Source organism: Botryllus schlosseri, chromosome 11 (assembly GCF_051294905.1).
Source record: "Botryllus schlosseri isolate E-star chromosome 11, Bs_hap1, whole genome shotgun sequence".
NCBI classification, from domain to species: domain Eukaryota; kingdom Metazoa; phylum Chordata; class Ascidiacea; order Stolidobranchia; family Styelidae; genus Botryllus; species Botryllus schlosseri.
In genome coordinates, this window is record NC_137246.1 from 12630751 (window position 1) to 12650848 (window position 20098).

The 20098-nt window shown below is 38.9% G+C and overlaps 1 protein-coding gene across 1 annotated transcript in view; it reads right to left on the minus strand.

The window, feature by feature from the left end:
- The window catches only part of LOC145449590 (chitin synthase chs-2-like), a 48836-nt gene that overhangs the window by 11714 nt on the left and 17024 nt on the right, over positions 1-20098 (minus strand). Inside the window, exons 13-15 of the mRNA XM_080327977.1 lie at positions 19507-19713; positions 18781-18901; positions 2552-2657 (exon numbers count right to left, since the gene is read on the minus strand). Of these exons, the coding sequence (XP_080184103.1) occupies positions 2552-2657; positions 18781-18901; positions 19507-19713 (434 nt within the window). The remainder of the gene's footprint in view (positions 1-2551; positions 2658-18780; positions 18902-19506; positions 19714-20098) is intronic.

Genomic DNA, 20098 nt, shown 5'->3' on the forward strand with positions numbered 1-20098 from the left:
TCTGGTATCAGATCAACCTATGTAAAATTCTAAAAATTCGACCTATAATTGTGACACGTCAAATGTCCGCTAGCTGCAATATTATAAAGCGACAGCTTTTACGAAGTCCTGATGCATTTGTACTCTCGCATAGTGTCTACAACTAAATATACAGCAGCTATGCCAATTACAGCAACAACTTTATCCAAGTATTTTAATATGTGATTTTTCCGTGCCAGGCGTGAATTCACAATAGTAAATCACATTTTCAAGATGCCTGTGAAATGTCAGTCTGCAAGTTCCCGTCAAATAAAGCCTACTCGGAAATACATTGAATTCCCATATTATTGGTGATGCAGCTGCGGTGCCATTAAAAAGTAGGAAATTGGCCCGCGAGCACATTTGAGTTAGAGACATCTGCTCTAAAGCGAGATGACAACTTCGGCGATGGAGAATATTGGTAACTGATATTATATTTGGTTATTATATCTATAATTCTGAATTATCAAATGCTTCAGCGGTAACGCAGCTTGGCGCAAGAAGCATAGCCTATATTTAAAAGGCAGTGCGAGCCAGCTACGTAATAAACTGGAATGGTGATGGCTATTTGTGATTTGAATTTGTAAATAGCAATGTCACTCTCTGTGTCACTGTTTCGCGCTGATGATCGGGAAGATAATGTTTATTTATAAACTACACTTTCATACAGGTATCACTATATCTGCATTTCTCTTTGATTAATCGACGCATTGTGCAATCCAAAATTGCAAGCCGTGCAAAATATTAGGTACAGGGAATCATGATATTGGATACGATACTGACAGCAACTTTGTTTTTGCCATCATGCAAACTTCGTATCGAACTCGACGGGTTCTATTTGTCCGCTGTATAGCCTACCTTTAGTAAATACTTGAAGTCCGCGTATTTGCGCTATTATGGGTAATCGATTATATTGAATTAATAATAAATAGCAATTATCAGCAGCCAATATTTGAAGCTCCTACACCATGATATGTCACTGTTTTCACCTCAGACTTGTGTCAACTAGCCTACCACAATAATAATGATGCCAGTCGTTATGAAAACTGAGGCAATATTGACATATAAGATGGGAATAATCTGCTAAATTATAAATCTATTAAAGAGTCATATTATATCATCAAAAGAGTAATATATGGATCGCGAGTCATACGTCCGGGACCCCTGCTATAATCTTTCATGAGGTGAACGTCATGCGTGAGCGACCACATTCAATTAGCGTTTATCAGACTTGCAGCGAACAAGTGGATGAGCTTCTCTTAGAACCTTCTCAAGAGCATGATATGCTAAGTTTAACTAATTATAATGAATAAGCTATTTAAAGATACCCCGGAGAGTAGAACATGAAAGTGTGCGAGGAAACCGTAGCCAAACATGACCTTCGATATACAATTGTCAATAGGCGACTAAATGACCGCCGACGTACAGTGCTGTACTTAAAATCTGAACCCCAGATTCCACCATAGAAAGTGATGAGCCCAGTGAGGAAATGTCAATCTTCATTCGTGCGCTTCTCACGAAATAACTTATTGACAAAATGCATTCATGAATTCGAAATATTCCCCGTCATGGCGCAACTGGACAACTGCAATCGGACTTTTCATACAATTAAAGCTCTCGTTGCCCAAGGGTGGTCAGGAGGGCCAATTACTGAAAGATCAATTATAAGGCCCTCTATCTCTTCCTTCTCCCGACACAAGTTGTATGGTTCATTGCGTAGGCTTTCTGCGTTGATCTAGTTCAGTGACAGCTCGATATACGTCATGTACACTATGTCAGAGTCGCATTAGGACCAAATTTTAGCACAGATTCAATGTGTGAGAACAATCGTACAACGCAATTTCTCTTCCAAATCATCGCACTTAGTTTTGGATCGACATGCGCTTAAAACTTTATCGTCCTCGTGCATACGTTTGAATGCTCTCTCATAACTTGCGCTTAATATGTGTTATCGAGTAATTATCCTATTCGTTATTGGATTGATTGTGTGATTAGTTGGAAAACCTTAATTTTGCATAACAAGGAACAATGAACATGTGCGGAGGGCGTCGGTGACGATTGTCGATTTAACGCACCTTGTACGACCGCCAAAGATGTGATTACATAATTCATAAATTTGACTTTGGTGCACAGAAAGAGCAATTAATTTACGGATTTTCCCAAACAGTTTTCTCATATTCCATACCACTAACATCTCTCAGAGTCACCTTATTATATCAGGGCCCCCAATCGCTCAATTTGTAGCTAGCGCCCCACCGATGGCGCTTCCGTGTCGAGAGGTGTGGGCGCACAGCCTATGTTATAAAATGTCCACTGCTGAGTGCTGACTGGTCAGTGGTCACAGATGAGACATCTCACATACCAGAAAAAAACAAAATCCATATCGCCTTATGCCGTCAGTGCAATATACTCACTTACGGGATCTGAAATGACTCGAAAGCGGCAGCTCATCGCTGAAAGCACAAAAGGTCTACCTTCTTTACCGTCAATACCGGACTTTTATTTAATTACTCAATAATAATATATATCATACTTGATATGCTATATATCCCCAAGATATATTCTGATTTTCCTTCACAGCGAGACGTGCGTCCAAAAGTAGATCCAGTATATTGGCTATGGTAGAGGGCGTCCAACGCCTGAGAATAAAACATTATAGGTTCAATTTCCCATCATCCATAGCCCAACATGCACTTTTTGATCTCCAGAGCGCTGCGGTGATTATTTTGCCATAATGTGGGATATCCTTCGACTGAATCACTATCGGAGTTGCCATAGACATCGAATGCAAACAAACGGGCGGATGTTAAGGCTCCTACCCGAAAATTTCAGATTAATATCGACAGTTGGTGTTTCAGTCAGACAAAATGTTTTACGTTGTCTGCAATAATCTGGACGCTATCCATTACAGCCTATGCCAGTGGTTTGTATCCTCAGTTTATCTTTTTAATTCTCTTCATGTTGGGTCTCTCACTACAATAGACTACAAGAGTTGCAGAAATAAAGACGATGAGCCACAAAGTCAGGTCACATCGAGGAATTGTATTGTATCATTTTGGCGTTGTGCAATTTGAAAATTTTAGGCGGGCTAATGCTGACAAAGATACATACACAATATACACATATATACACAATGCTTCGCGACGTCACATTTTTATTTTCGTTTGATTGCCATTTAGCAAATTACAAGCAACAAAAATTTACAAAAGGTCCAATTACAAGAAACACGACTTTTTCTAATTACAATAAAAAAAATTGATTTCATCCCAAAGCCGACGAACACAGAGAATAGACGGGGCTAAAAGGTCTCGGCAAAATCGAGTACTTGAGTGATTCGATTCTGAATCAAGTGTTCAAGTGTCCCTTATTTTGACGCAAAAACAGTATAGGTATTATGTGGAAATAAGTTAAAGAACTTCAAAAACCTGTTTTGCAAGCACAATAAGGAATATATTGCCAGCTCTACATCATTTTAAATATTATGTGGCATTTTCCCGACCGTATGTCTATTTCACAGATATGTCATTTCTTGTAACGTGTGTAACCTTGTATTCATCATACTACATTTCGTATGATGGGATACGGTCAATAGAGGTTTACTTGTACAGCCTTCCACTGTGAAAATATAGCATATCGAAACTAAAATTCTCGTTGATAGATTAGCTCTTTAGTTGCTAGGAGTGCATAATTTCACTGTGAAAAAAGCATCTCCTACTATAATACTCGATTCGAATCATTAGAATTGTTGCTAGATTCAGTTCGAGTACTATAGTATCATTGTGATGCTAAGCACTGGTGGCGAGTGGCGTGTTGGAACGTTCTATCGCCGCAACATCAATGGATTGTCGGTTCGCGTCGGACCACGTTCGACCCCAGAATCCTTTACTGTGTTGGAGGTTTCTCTAAGCCAGGGGTTCCCAACCATTTGTGATTGAGACCCAAATTCCTATTCGGAAATGTTTCGCAATCCACCTCTAAATTTGGGATGCTCATGAATAAAAAAATGTCGAGTCCCGAATCCCTTCCCAACTGTTGGAGGTTTATCTACGCTCCTCCTAGCCATGTGATTAGCGTAAGCGGTGTCTTACAATAAGCCTAGAAGAGGGCTGTGCTACACGTCGACAGATAGAGAATAAAAATATATTGTCGGCCTAGTGTAAATGGCGACTGTAACAGAGAAACACAATGAATAGCCTACCACATCCAACATCAACTGGAAAGAGAAATTTCATGGAAAGAGACATTATCGTCCTATTGATTTCTATGAGGTCAGATGTCACAAAATATATCCATTCCGGCTTATGGAAAACACTATATGTAATTTGTTTTCCAATTCTCTTCAATGTTGTCTCGTCTTAATATTCATGGTAGTGGCTAGACATCTTTATCACATTATAGTATGTTGCACTTTAAAATCTCGCATCGACTGATACCATGTTTGCCTGATCCGCATCCCTCAAGGTTCGTTTCTTTTTCTTATTAAAATGTTTCATAAATGAACCGTCGATAGCATCCGTCTATTTGGCCTTCCAGTGATAGTAATAGTTATTGACATTCAATTGTCGTCACTGCGTCCCCAGAGAGAAGGCAATGTATGAAATGGGGGTCGCGAACTCCAGCTTGAGAACCCCCCGATTTATAGGCTCTTCATCGCTATTTGATGTGACTGAACAGTGAAACAAATGAAAACGTGCCGGGTTATTAGTCGGTACGCAAGGAATTATTTAGGAATGTACTTGTACACCTATGCTGTATAGGCTAATGACCATGACCATACATGTCGAAACACCATGCATGCTAAAACAATGAGTCAAAATAGGCCTACCCGAAAAACCTATTCTTTTACAGAGAAGGGTCGATTGGCGGATGAAAAAGGTCACGATAGCAATTATCTTCAAATGAATTTCAAAGAGATCGTAAGTAGTTATGTAGATCGGTCGTGATGTGCCATAGGGTTCTTATGGGCGGGGTGGCATGCTAACGAGAAACCGGGGGTGGCATGCTAACGTTTTCGTCTTATGGCGGGGGTGGCATGCTAACGTTTTCGTCTTATGGTGGGGGTGGCATGCTAACGTTTTCGTCTTATGGCGGGGGTGGCATGCTAACGTTTTCGTCTTATGGTGGGGGTGGCATGCTAACGTTTTCGTCTTATGGCGGGGGTGTCATGCTAACGTTTTCGTCTTATGGGTGCGGTCGCATGATAACGCGAAACTCGTGGTGACATGCTAACGTTTTCGTCTTATGGGTGCAGTCGCATGATAACGCGAAACTCGTGGTGACATGCTAATGTTTTTGGTATACGTGCGGCGACATGCTAACGACGATAAATGTGTCTGTCGTGTATTCTTACGGTATCTGTGGTGATTCACCATGTGTTCTTATAGGCGGTGGTGGCGATTCGCACTTTCAGGCATCTCTCGCGTGGTGTTGAATATGTACGAGTCGCCAACAATAACCGCACAAACGGAAACGTGGTTTGTCGTGAGGATTAAGCAGTGCAACCTATATTTCGAATGACCTGCGCGCTGAATTATTTCTCGTCCAGCCGCTACTATCGAATATTACACTATTCCTGAATCGTAATGAAAACTCGTGGTCGTGATTCGTACTTTCCCGTGATTCGTAATGGATTCTTATGGACGCGGTCGTGATTCGTACTTTCGGGTATAGGCATCTCTCGCATGTCGTATTGGAAACTCGTGTTGGCATGCGGCTCTTATTTCTTACGGCGGGGGTCGCATGCGGCTATTGCGTCTTATGGATGCGGTCGTGATTCGTACTTTCGGTATAGACTGCGGGCGGTATGTCGTACTTTCAGCAAAAAAGGTGTGAAATAGTTTGCTAAGTCTAGGAATCACTTGCAAGGTAATATTTTGGTATTTAGTTTACCACAGAGCCGGCGTAGACGGTGATTCGAATATCAACAATAACAACGGTCACAAATTACCACTTCAAATAGCTGTGAAATAGTTTGCAAAACCCCGCGATCGCTGACAAGATAATGTCTCGGTCATAACCATCTTTCACGACTTGGTGTTACAGGCATATTGATCGCTCACGCGGTGAAATTTTAGTAATCAGTTTGTCACAGAACTTGATATCGCTGGTAAGATTTAACAAGTAACGAATAACAGACCGCGGTAACTTGAATAGCGACAAATTGTCACTTATTTCCGCTCTAACCCTAATCCTTTGTGAAGTGAACGCTTATTCAAAAGGGTGTGATAATTTTAAAATCCGACGACCACTCACCGGATAATGCTTCAGACATAACAATCCCTCATACCCGCCCACAAGGTAATATTTCGGTAATTAGTTTGTCACAGAACCGTCGCAGGCGGTGATTCGAAAACCGACAATTTGTCACTTGCCCACGATCGCTATATGTTTCACGCCTCCAGAATAGCGGCTGACTTTAGTTGCGTGATAAGATCCATGAAAATATTCAATCAATGTGTTTATCAACTTGAAATGAAACTCACTACACAAATCAAGTCGATTCGTATCTGAATGTTTTAAATCGGCACAACTCTAATCCTTTGACAAATCCCTTAACGCGTTTTTGTTGAATCGAACGTAACCCGAATATTACTGACGCCGACTTTCAGCTACATCGAATTATTCGCGCATTCGCCGCTGTTTTCACACTTATAGAATCAATACCAACTATAACTCTACAAGAATCAAGAATCACAAGTATGTGCATTACACAGTTATTGTCTTTATTAACTTGAAATCAAACACTTAACAAAAACACGCAACTAATCATTTGGCAACTCTAGCATTACCAAAAAATTCCAGTATTGTTGATTGAAAATCCTTGAGTCATTATCATCAAAAATGTTATAGTACCGCATCGGAATCCATTCGCGGGGTGTACTAAAGGTAAATCCAGATAATCCAAAATGAAATATTTGGACTTTGACAAACATGACTACTAACTTTGATCCAGTCACATTTCAAGATTATAGTTTGAAACAATCCTTGAAACTTACAACTCTATTCACGACTGAGTTTTCCGTTTGTCAGTTTCAGTAAATACTATCGCGATATTTTAATGTGTTACTACACACAATAGAATCATTCAATGAAATAGCACCTGTTGTAAATATTTCTAACTTGACAACCACTTGTGCATACCGCGATCGACTTGTGACGCGATGAGTTAAATCGGAATATTTCAATCTATTTATCGAAACCTTGAACAAGCTATCGGTTTTTTTTGTTTTGTTGTAATCGAGTGAACGGAAATAGTATTACGTCTCAACATTTTAACATCTTCCCATACACAAAAGAGTAAAATACAAAAAACCTTGTCAAGTCAATCCGTTTGTAACTTACCCAACCAAAGCAAAAAGTATCCTTATGAACAGTAGACAAGACTACGCGAGTAATCACCACAATCCAAAATCCATAGCAAGTTCGGTTGTATTCATAGTCCACCAACTCGTACTTTTATTCAACTGTAAAAGTCGTTACTATTCCACAAGACAAAGAAATTACTATGTGGTATATTTTGTAAGACAAAAGTAATTACTTCTCGGTGTCGGCGACTTGAGATTAACATATGTTTTGAGTATATGATATTTGAATGTCTGACCAACGTAGTTAAGAATTCATTTTATACGATCGAACACCGGTATTACATTGAAAGTTATCATGCTGTAAACATAAGGATTGACACATGGATTTGACATATGTAATAGTTGATCATGACTTGATTATTAAATTATTCGCGTTAATTAGACCCGGCGTTGTGGTAAAGGTTATTATGACAGCAACAAACTTTTCACCGCCGTGGTTATTAACATATTGATTTGTAAAACTATACTTGTCTGAAATATTCTTGGTTTGAAAGATATTCCGTGTTGGTACAAATCACTCTGTGTATTACGGATATCAGAAAATATTTTTACAAATGTAGTTGTTTCCAGTAACCAAGACTAAAGATGACACAACAATTTCGTTTGGAATATCTTTACTGGACGCATCCTATTCTACTAGACTTGAGTAATACACAAAACTCATAGCATTAACAAAATCGCAATAGGCGCTGCACTGAAATCTACAAAATGTGTTTGTATTGTTACTCAAAGTAGTGATCATAAATTATCATTTAAATAAGTAATTGTAATCATAAAACCAAACTTGTGAAAGTCATTACCATAACAAAAGAATATTGTAGGTTGCTTGCTAAATGTATGCCGGAAATATTTGTAGAACGCTCACGACCAAAGAAATCGGAAATTTCTCCGCATTGTCATTCGTCAAAGTATATGTTGTCACAATACTCATCCCGTAAAAGATCTTACTTGTATGTGATTGAATCGCCGGTAATTAACTCGCTAAATCAAACCATAAGGAAATTTCACTCAGTCATCGGATTATGATATTAAACAGCGTCGCTTAATCGGCATAGAGCGTTTTTCTAAATGCAAATCATACCTGACCAACAGAAAACAATTTTCACTCACCTCGTAATGAAACCAAGTGGTGGACCTACGTTCAATATTTTGTTTGTGTCAAATACTTTGCAATAAACACACACACTGGAGTGGTTGAGCTTTACATCATCAAGCTGTCATCTGTAAATCGAGATCACATCCGACTTGTAACTGTATCGTTTACCTAACCGAGTTGTATGCACAGTTTCATATTTTTATCATTTAGTGATTGCTGAACATACCAAACGATACACATTCACTTCCGAAATACTGCGTTGATCTCAATTCCCTTTGTCGTGATAACCGAAGTACATTTGTTTCGAATTCGTAACAGCCGACTTTTCTATGACACGATAAATTTTGACAAGTTATGCTTAGAAGATTGGTTGCATATCGCGAAAAATAACATACTGCTCATATTGATACTGTTAATCGGTATTTTCACGCGAGTCGATTTTCAAATGAGTAAAATTTATTACATGAGTTTCTCCGCTTAATGTAAATGAAAACTCAGTCGTCTTTTAACATCACATAGACATTGATAAAAAGTAAGCAATCAAACACAACACTTTGTACGACACTAATTATTGTTCCACACATCTCATTTCATACTAAGTGTATATGAAAGATATTCATGTTACACGAAAATATTCGCTCATGCTACAAACCTGTACAATGATTGGTGGTGTAAGTCCAGCACAATTGTGGTATTCACCCGAGTTTAGTTAACACAATTTACGACACCGAGGTCGCGTCATCTTTCGTAAAACAACAAACCAACCAAGCCTTCAGGATATGTCCATGTCATAGCAATAAATCAGCTACTCCAACAACAGAGTACATATGTTTTTAGTTACGGTGCTTACATCTTACACACAAATCAATCTACTTTGCTAACAAAAAGTGCTGGGTCATCAAGTGATTACCCTAACAACAAAACAGCTAAACGTACTATCATACAAAATGGCCGTTATAGTCACCAACGGTACATGGTACAAGTAACAAGTCTCGAGAATCCAGTTATTGAAAAAACATGAAAGTGTTTCTCCTGCGCCAAGTCGTTATGTTGACGAAAGCGTATATTGTAATATCATGATCGATTTGCATTCGTTGGTCACAAAATGTCACTACTCTAAATAATTATTTTTCACTCAAACACAAACGCATACTTGTCGCCAATCGTTTTCATCAAGCACGAGTTCAAGAAACCTGCTACGACATGAATTGTTATTTTTTTTATGTTGTGTAAATAGGTAATAATTAATTTTAGTAACACTATATCAACATCATCTAGTTGCGCGAATAGATTTACACGTGGTCTTGTGGTTTTAATCGAAGTATACAGCACGGTCTAATGTAGAGTCATCTCTACTGTACAGCAACTCGGTAATCGAAATGCATTAAAATTTAAACAACGATCTTGTTTCGTCGCACCAAAAATATGTTTACTATCGCGATACTCTGCACAGGACGTGTAAATCCTTTTCACACTCGTAATAGTATACCAACAGCTACCGGCGACAACGTTTAACAATACCAACGACACTAAAAAACGATACCTACCCAAGTAAAATTACCATTTTCACCTGGAGGTCGGTCGTTACCCGAGTAGAAATACCATTGTCCTTTGGAAATTTATCGTATACCCAGTGTAACAATCCCCTTTTCACTTGGAAATATATTTTTGACCTGGATAACAAACCCCTTTTCACTTGGAAATCTATTTTTGCCCTGGATAACAAACCTTTTTCACTTGGAAATATATTTTTTCTCTTGGTAACAAACCTTTTTCACTTGGAAATATATTTTTTCTCTGGTTAACAAACCTTTTTCACTTGGAAATATATTTTTTCTCTGGTTAACAAACCTTTTTCACTTGGAAATATATTTTTTCTCTGGTTAACAAACCTTTTTCCCTGAGCAACAAACCATTTTCACTTGGTGGTCCGTCGTTTACCCGAGTAAAAATATCATTTTCTTTTGGAGATCCGGCGTTTACCCAGTGTAACAATACATTTTCACTTGGAAAAATACTTTTACCTAGAGTAACTAATCATTTTCTCCTGGGTAACAAACCCTTTTCGTCTGGAAACTATCATTTACCTGAGTACCAATACAGTTTTCACTTGGAAATCTACCTTCTCCCTGGGTAACAATATCATTTTCGTTTTGAAAACTGACAACCACACCCGACAATTTGATATTTTTGTATATTGTTACAACGAACAGTGCCAAAATATACACCAACAACGACCCCGATACATTTGTTTAATCAAATATTCACTTGTTCTGATTCATCCCATCAAAATCATTGGGTACTCGCATGCAATAACAATGTGCTGTTGTACATCGACATGTATGTTTTCGGAATTGGCGAATAAAGCGGTTTCCGATATGTCCGTGATGTCCGGGTTCGTGCTTTGGATTTTTCAGAGTCAGAATGTCTGAATAAAACACCTCATCGACTTTGGTAACTGGTTGATACATGGATAATGAATTTATGTTCCCCATCGCGCTAACAACACCTGGTTACTTGTGAGTTTCCTCAGATCTGTTTACTATATTGTGTCTTTACTGGTCAATACATTTCGCTCCAGTCAGCTGAAACCGGATCACTAATATGAGAAAGTGTGTGAACCGGATCCGGATATTCACTCATGAACCAACGACCAATATTCAAGTAAACATGTTACAGACCGTGTTTTGTCTCCATGAAAAATACCAATGCATACACCATCACATCAAGTACGTCGCGATTGTTCACAAGTATTCGCGTAAACCAGGTGTACATACAATGTGTCGGTGTACAAACATCACGGAAAACAAATTCATGTTCTCAAGTCTCATCATGCGACGACTCTGTACATTCAATGTGGGCATAGATGACTTGGGGGACAGGCAAGCAGCCATATTTGGACGTAACATGGTCTTAGTATGAACCAACCTCCACCCAACTTGTGAAAAATCAATCTCACACGAGTACAACCCTTTCACGGGTTCACACCTTGATTTTGCAAGATTGTTCGGATTCTCAGGTAGACTTGCATCGTGATCAAGACCTCGACATAATCGTGTTGCGTAACTCGCTCAATCCCTGCGCATTGTTGGTCATAACCTGCTAACTTTTTCGCCGAGACCGCAGTGTTTCACCCGACATAATGTATTTGGCGATCACCATCGTTATCAATCTTTCACGCGATGAATATGTTAGATGTCGCTACTCCCACATAACGACTACAGATAAACATCGTGAGCAGTGACTCCACATTGAAATCGTAAACATGGACTCTCTGTGTGTGTGTGTGTGAATCTCGAGTTCGATTACGATTTGATAATGTAATCCGAGGTGAATCTCTGCGGGTCGAAGACTGATTTCGTGTTAATCACGCCACAAGAGGGTGCTGTCTCGTAATTCTACAGGTCAACATAAACCGCGGTTGGAAACTTTTGGTCTAGTTGATCCAGCTGCGTATTGAAACGGTGTACCCACACAGACCATTGAGAAAACGTTGTCGTTACCTGACTATATCCACGAGTGAATATGGGACTACGCGTAACGTTCCATAGATTCCTTTGGCCCCACGCCGTGGTTTTACGACACAGACAAGATGCAGCGGTGGAAATATTGAAAATGAAAAACGATACCTTGGTGGCATTTGATTTGGATTTTACACCTGATGAACCATACACTCGATTGGTACATTGGGATGACGACTCTATCATCGAGGTCGAGGGAAAAGAAATGTACAGATTTGTTGGTGTTGTGGATATTCAGCGAAAATCAGGGTATATGGTTATTAATGGTTCGCATATTTGACTGAGAATATATCGGTACGCATAATGCCCTGTTCATTGTATCATACCATGTGTCATCTATGCCCACATTGAATGTACAGAGTCGTCGCATGATGAGACTTGAGAACATGAATTTGTTTTCCGTGATGTTTGTACACCGACACATTGTATGTACACCTGGTTTACGCGAATACTTGTGAACAATCGCGACGTACTTGATGTGATGGTGTATGCATTGGTATTTTTCATGGAGACAAAACACGGTCTGTAACATGTTTACTTGAATATTGGTCGTTGGTTCATGAGTGAATATCCGGATCCGGTTCACACACTTTCTCATATTAGTGATCCGGTTTCAGCTGACTGGAGCGAAATGTATTGACCAGTAAAGACACAATATAGTAAACAGATCTGAGGAAACTCACAAGTAACCAGGTGTTGTTAGCGCGATGGGGAACATAAATTCATTATCCATGTATCAACCAGTTACCAAAGTCGATGAGGTGTTTTATTCAGACATTCTGACTCTGAAAAATCCAAAGCACGAACCCGGACATCACGGACATATCGGAAACCGCTTTATTCGCCAATTCCGAAAACATACATGTCGATGTACAACAGCACATTGTTATTGCATGCGAGTACCCAATGATTTTGATGGGATGAATCAGAACAAGTGAATATTTGATTAAACAAATGTATCGGGGTCGTTGTTGGTGTATATTATGGCACTGTTCGTTGTAACAATATACAAAAATATCAAATTGTCGGGTGTGGTTGTCAGTTTTCAAAACGAAAATGATATTGTTACCCAGGGAGAAGGTAGATTTCCAAGTGAAAACTGTATTGGTACTCAGGTAAATGATAGTTTCCAGACGAAAAGGGTTTGTTACCCAGGAGAAAATGATTAGTTACTCTAGGTAAAAGTATTTTTCCAAGTGAAAATGTATTGTTACACTGGGTAAACGCCGGATCTCCAAAAGAAAATGATATTTTTACTCGGGTAAACGACGGACCACCAAGTGAAAATGGTTTGTTGCTCAGGGAAAAAGGTTTGTTAACCAGAGAAAAAATATATTTCCAAGTGAAAAAGGTTTGTTAACCAGAGAAAAAATATATTTCCAAGTGAAAAAGGTTTGTTAACCAGAGAAAAAATATATTTCCAAGTGAAAAAGGTTTGTTACCAAGAGAAAAAAATATATTTCCAAGTGAAAAAGGTTTGTTATCCAGGGCAAAAATAGATTTCCAAGTGAAAAGGGGTTTGTTATCCAGGTCAAAAATATATTTCCAAGTGAAAAGGGGATTGTTACACTGGGTATACGATAAATTTCCAAAGGACAATGGTATTTCTACTCGGGTAACGACCGACCTCCAGGTGAAAATGGTAATTTTACTTGGGTAGGTATCGTTTTTTAGTGTCGTTGGTATTGTTAAACGTTGTCGCCGGTAGCTGTTGGTATACTATTACGAGTGTGAAAAGGATTTACACGTCCTGTGCAGAGTATCGCGATAGTAAACATATTTTTGGTGCGACGAAACAAGATCGTTGTTTAAATTTTAATGCATTTCGATTACCGAGTTGCTGTACAGTAGAGATGACTCTACATTAGACCGTGCTGTATACTTCGATTAAAACCACAAGACCACGTGTAAATCTATTCGCGCAACTAGATGATGTTGATATAGTGTTACTAAAATTAATTATTACCTATTTACACAACATAAAAAAAATAACAATTCATGTCGTAGCAGGTTTCTTGAACTCGTGCTTGATGAAAACGATTGGCGACAAGTATGCGTTTGTGTTTGAGTGAAAAATAATTATTTAGAGTAGTGACATTTTGTGACCAACGAATGCAAATCGATCATGATATTACAATATACGCTTTCGTCAACATAACGACTTGGCGCAGGAGAAACACTTTCATGTTTTTTCAATAACTGGATTCTCGAGACTTGTTACTTGTACCATGTACCGTTGGTGACTATAACGGCCATTTTGTATGATAGTACGTTTAGCTGTTTTGTTGTTAGGGTAATCACTTGATGACCCAGCACTTTTTGTTAGCAAAGTAGATTGATTTGTGTGTAAGATGTAAGCACCGTAACTAAAAACATATGTACTCTGTTGTTGGAGTAGCTGATTTATTGCTATGACATGGACATATCCTGAAGGCTTGGTTGGTTTGTTGTTTTACGAAAGATGACGCGACCTCGGTGTCGTAAATTGTGTTAACTAAACTCGGGTGGATACCACAATTGCGCTGGACTTACACCACCAATCATTGTACAGGTTTGTAGCATGAGCGAATATTTTCGTGTAACATGAATATCTTTCATATACACTTAGTATGAAATGAGATGTGTGGAACAATAATTAGTGTCGTACAAAGTGTTGTGTTTGATTGCTTACTTTTTATCAATGTCTATGTGATGTTAAAAGACGACTGAGTTTTCATTTACATTAAGCGGAGAAACTCATGTAATAAATTTTACTCATTTGAAAATCGACTCGCGTGAAAATACCGATTAACAGTATCAATATGAGCAGTATGTTATTTTTCGCGATATGCAACCAATCTTCTAAGCATAACTTGTCAAAATTTATCGTGTCATAGAAAAGTCGGCTGTTACGAATTCGAAACAAATGTACTTCGGTTATCACGACAAAGGGAATTGAGATCAACGCAGTATTTCGGAAGTGAATGTGTATCGTTTGGTATGTTCAGCAATCACTAAATGATAAAAATATGAAACTGTGCATACAACTCGGTTAGGTAAACGATACAGTTACAAGTCGGATGTGATCTCGATTTACAGATGACAGCTTGATGATGTAAAGCTCAACCACTCCAGTGTGTGTGTTTATTGCAAAGTATTTGACACAAACAAAATATTGAACGTAGGTCCACCACTTGGTTTCATTACGAGGTGAGTGAAAATTGTTTTCTGTTGGTCAGGTATGATTTGCATTTAGAAAAACGCTCTATGCCGATTAAGCGACGCTGTTTAATATCATAATCCGATGACTGAGTGAAATTTCCTTATGGTTTGATTTAGCGAGTTAATTACCGGCGATTCAATCACATACAAGTAAGATCTTTTACGGGATGAGTATTGTGACAACATATACTTTGACGAATGACAATGCGGAGAAATTTCCGATTTCTTTGGTCGTGAGCGTTCTACAAATATTTCCGGCATACATTTAGCAAGCAACCTACAATATTCTTTTGTTATGGTAATGACTTTCACAAGTTTGGTTTTATGATTACAATTACTTATTTAAATGATAATTTATGATCACTACTTTGAGTAACAATACAAACACATTTTGTAGATTTCAGTGCAGCGCCTATTGCGATTTTGTTAATGCTATGAGTTTTGTGTATTACTCAAGTCTAGTAGAATAGGATGCGTCCAGTAAAGATATTCCAAACGAAATTGTTGTGTCATCTTTAGTCTTGGTTACTGGAAACAACTACATTTGTAAAAATATTTTCTGATATCCGTAATACACAGAGTGATTTGTACCAACACGGAATATCTTTCAAACCAAGAATATTTCAGACAAGTATAGTTTTACAAATCAATATGTTAATAACCACGGCGGTGAAAAGTTTGTTGCTGTCATAATAACCTTTACCACAACGCCGGGTCTAATTAACGCGAATAATTTAATAATCAAGTCATGATCAACTATTACATATGTCAAATCCATGTGTCAATCCTTATGTTTACAGCATGATAACTTTCAATGTAATACCGGTGTTCGATCGTATAAAATGAATTCTTAACTACGTTGGTCAGACATTCAAATATCATATACTCAAAACATATGTTAATCTCAAGTCGCCGACACCGAGAAGTAATTACTTTTGTCTTACAAAATATACCACATAGTAATTTCTTTGTCTTGTGGAATAGTAACGACTTTTACAGTTGAATAAAAGTACGAGTTGGTGGACTATGAATACAACCGAACTTGCTATGGATTTTGGATTGTGGTGATTACTCGCGTAGTCTTGTCTACTGTTCATAAGGATACTTTTTGCTTTGGTTGGGTAAGTTACAAACGGATTGACTTGACAAGGTTTTTTGTATTTTACTCTTTTGTGTATGGGAAGATGTTAAAATGTTGAGACGTAATACTATTTCCGTTCACTCGATTACAACAAAACAAAAAAAACCGATAGCTTGTTCAAGGTTTCGATAAATAGATTGAAATATTCCGATTTAACTCATCGCGTCACAAGTCGATCGCGGTATGCACAAGTGGTTGTCAAGTTAGAAATATTTACAACAGGTGCTATTTCATTGAATGATTCTATTGTGTGTAGTAACACATTAAAATATCGCGATAGTATTTACTGAAACTGACAAACGGAAAACTCAGTCGTGAATAGAGTTGTAAGTTTCAAGGATTGTTTCAAACTATAATCTTGAAATGTGACTGGATCAAAGTTAGTAGTCATGTTTGTCAAAGTCCAAATATTTCATTTTGGATTATCTGGATTTACCTTTAGTACACCCCGCGAATGGATTCCGATGCGGTACTATAACATTTTTGATGATAATGACTCAAGGATTTTCAATCAACAATACTGGAATTTTTTGGTAATGCTAGAGTTGCCAAATGATTAGTTGCGTGTTTTTGTTAAGTGTTTGATTTCAAGTTAATAAAGACAATAACTGTGTAATGCACATACTTGTGATTCTTGATTCTTGTAGAGTTATAGTTGGTATTGATTCTATAAGTGTGAAAACAGCGGCGAATGCGCGAATAATTCGATGTAGCTGAAAGTCGGCGTCAGTAATATTCGGGTTACGTTCGATTCAACAAAAACGCGTTAAGGGATTTGTCAAAGGATTAGAGTTGTGCCGATTTAAAACATTCAGATACGAATCGACTTGATTTGTGTAGTGAGTTTCATTTCAAGTTGATAAACACATTGATTGAATATTTTCATGGATCTTATCACGCAACTAAAGTCAGCCGCTATTCTGGAGGCGTGAAACATATAGCGATCGTGGGCAAGTGACAAATTGTCGGTTTTCGAATCACCGCCTGCGACGGTTCTGTGACAAACTAATTACCGAAATATTACCTTGTGGGCGGGTATGAGGGATTGTTATGTCTGAAGCATTATCCGGTGAGTGGTCGTCGGATTTTAAAATTATCACACCCTTTTGAATAAGCGTTCACTTCACAAAGGATTAGGGTTAGAGCGGAAATAAGTGACAATTTGTCGCTATTCAAGTTACCGCGGTCTGTTATTCGTTACTTGTTAAATCTTACCAGCGATATCAAGTTCTGTGACAAACTGATTACTAAAATTTCACCGCGTGAGCGATCAATATGCCTGTAACACCAAGTCGTGAAAGATGGTTATGACCGAGACATTATCTTGTCAGCGATCGCGGGGTTTTGCAAACTATTTCACAGCTATTTGAAGTGGTAATTTGTGACCGTTGTTATTGTTGATATTCGAATCACCGTCTACGCCGGCTCTGTGGTAAACTAAATACCAAAATATTACCTTGCAAGTGATTCCTAGACTTAGCAAACTATTTCACACCTTTTTTGCTGAAAGTACGACATACCGCCCGCAGTCTATACCGAAAGTACGAATCACGACCGCATCCATAAGACGCAATAGCCGCATGCGACCCCCGCCGTAAGAAATAAGAGCCGCATGCCAACACGAGTTTCCAATACGACATGCGAGAGATGCCTATACCCGAAAGTACGAATCACGACCGCGTCCATAAGAATCCATTACGAATCACGGGAAAGTACGAATCACGACCACGAGTTTTCATTACGATTCAGGAATAGTGTAATATTCGATAGTAGCGGCTGGACGAGAAATAATTCAGCGCGCAGGTCATTCGAAATATAGGTTGCACTGCTTAATCCTCACGACAAACCACGTTTCCGTTTGTGCGGTTATTGTTGGCGACTCGTACATATTCAACACCACGCGAGAGATGCCTGAAAGTGCGAATCGCCACCACCGCCTATAAGAACACATGGTGAATCACCACAGATACCGTAAGAATACACGACAGACACATTTATCGTCGTTAGCATGTCGCCGCACGTATACCAAAAACATTAGCATGTCACCACGAGTTTCGCGTTATCATGCGACTGCACCCATAAGACGAAAACGTTAGCATGTCACCACGAGTTTCGCGTTATCATGCGACCGCACCCATAAGACGAAAACGTTAGCATGACACCCCCGCCATAAGACGAAAACGTTAGCATGCCACCCCCACCATAAGACGAAAACGTTAGCATGCCACCCCCGCCATAAGACGAAAACGTTAGCATGCCACCCCCACCATAAGACGAAAACGTTAGCATGCCACCCCCGCCATAAGACGAAAACGTTAGCATGCCACCCCCGGTTTCTCGTTAGCATGCCACCCCGCCCATAAGAACCCTATGGCACATCACGACCGATCTACATAACTACTATCGTAACCGCTACTCGAAATATGGTATGCAATTCACCTGCGCTGTTTGTAGAATTCATCGAAATTCTCCGGAGCAAAAGTGTACGAATCGGAGGTAGCGCAATATTCGATTTTGTATCCTTGTTTTAGCAGCAAAGTACAAAGCCACCTATCCTCACCTTACCAGGAAAAGAAAATTAAATTTTATGTAATGTGCATATTCGACTAAACATCGTAGTTTTTTTTTTCTTTCATGTACGCAGGATCTTAAATCTGGGATGTGCAATCCTTTTACAAAAGCGGCCAGATTTGAATAACGCCGTTATGCCGGGTCCGCACATAGACTCTCTAGGTCCGCCATCTTTGAGCTGATAACGACGAGGGCGATAAATATCCAAATATTATATATAGGTTTACAGAAAACAAGTAGCTCATAAAAGCTTGGACGTTGGTCGAGCGAAGAGCGAAACAAATTCCAGTTTATTCAATGAATTTTATCAAAATATTCGTATGCCAAGTCAGCAAACTTAGACAAAGCGTAGCAGAATATAAGCGAAAATGAAATTACATTTCGCCGGCAGCACACCATTCAAAATTGGTACTACTACGGGGCTGCACAATTTTTCTCTGCAGTTCACAATAGTTCGCGAACCGCAGGTTGCCCACCCCAGTGTTAGAGTATAAGAGATAGATAACTATATATAGCGGATATCGTATTCGGATTTGGGGTATAGTTGGCTGTAATGTTTGTAATGTCCTCTTTTAGAGGGTCAAAGAAGCTTGCCTTGATCCCATTGCACTTTGTGACGAGCCTCAGTAGCTTTCTGCATATAGGTTTTTCCAACATTCACGTCGCTCAAAGCTTTTCCCCGGAAAAGACTGAAGCAACCAGGACTGCACAATACGCAACCTAATATGTCTTCCGCCGACTTTTGCAACCAATGTCCGACTGCATATTCGAAATTTTGAAACCATACCACCGGCCCGCTTCCTGTACATATAAATAATTCCATCAATACTCAATTTTCCAAAAATGCATTCTCTCTCCAAGATTGCGGTAATAATTCAAATGTGCTCCATATCTTCACAGACTGAATATAGTAGACTGAATTTGTAAACCCATGTTATACGAAATTATACAACTTGATCATAAACGTAGGCGAAGACCTACGAGAAAAAAAAAACACGTTTGCACAACTTTATCCCTTTAGCAGCAGCAGCATATAACGAATGCTGTCACTATAAAATTTGCCCAAAGCACTTATGACTGTGGTGCTTGACGGGTATTCCACGGAACGCTATACGGTTTCCTTTAGCCAGTCTTCGGGGTTTCGCGGGGGTCAAGACATACATTCAACGCATAATATTATTTTATG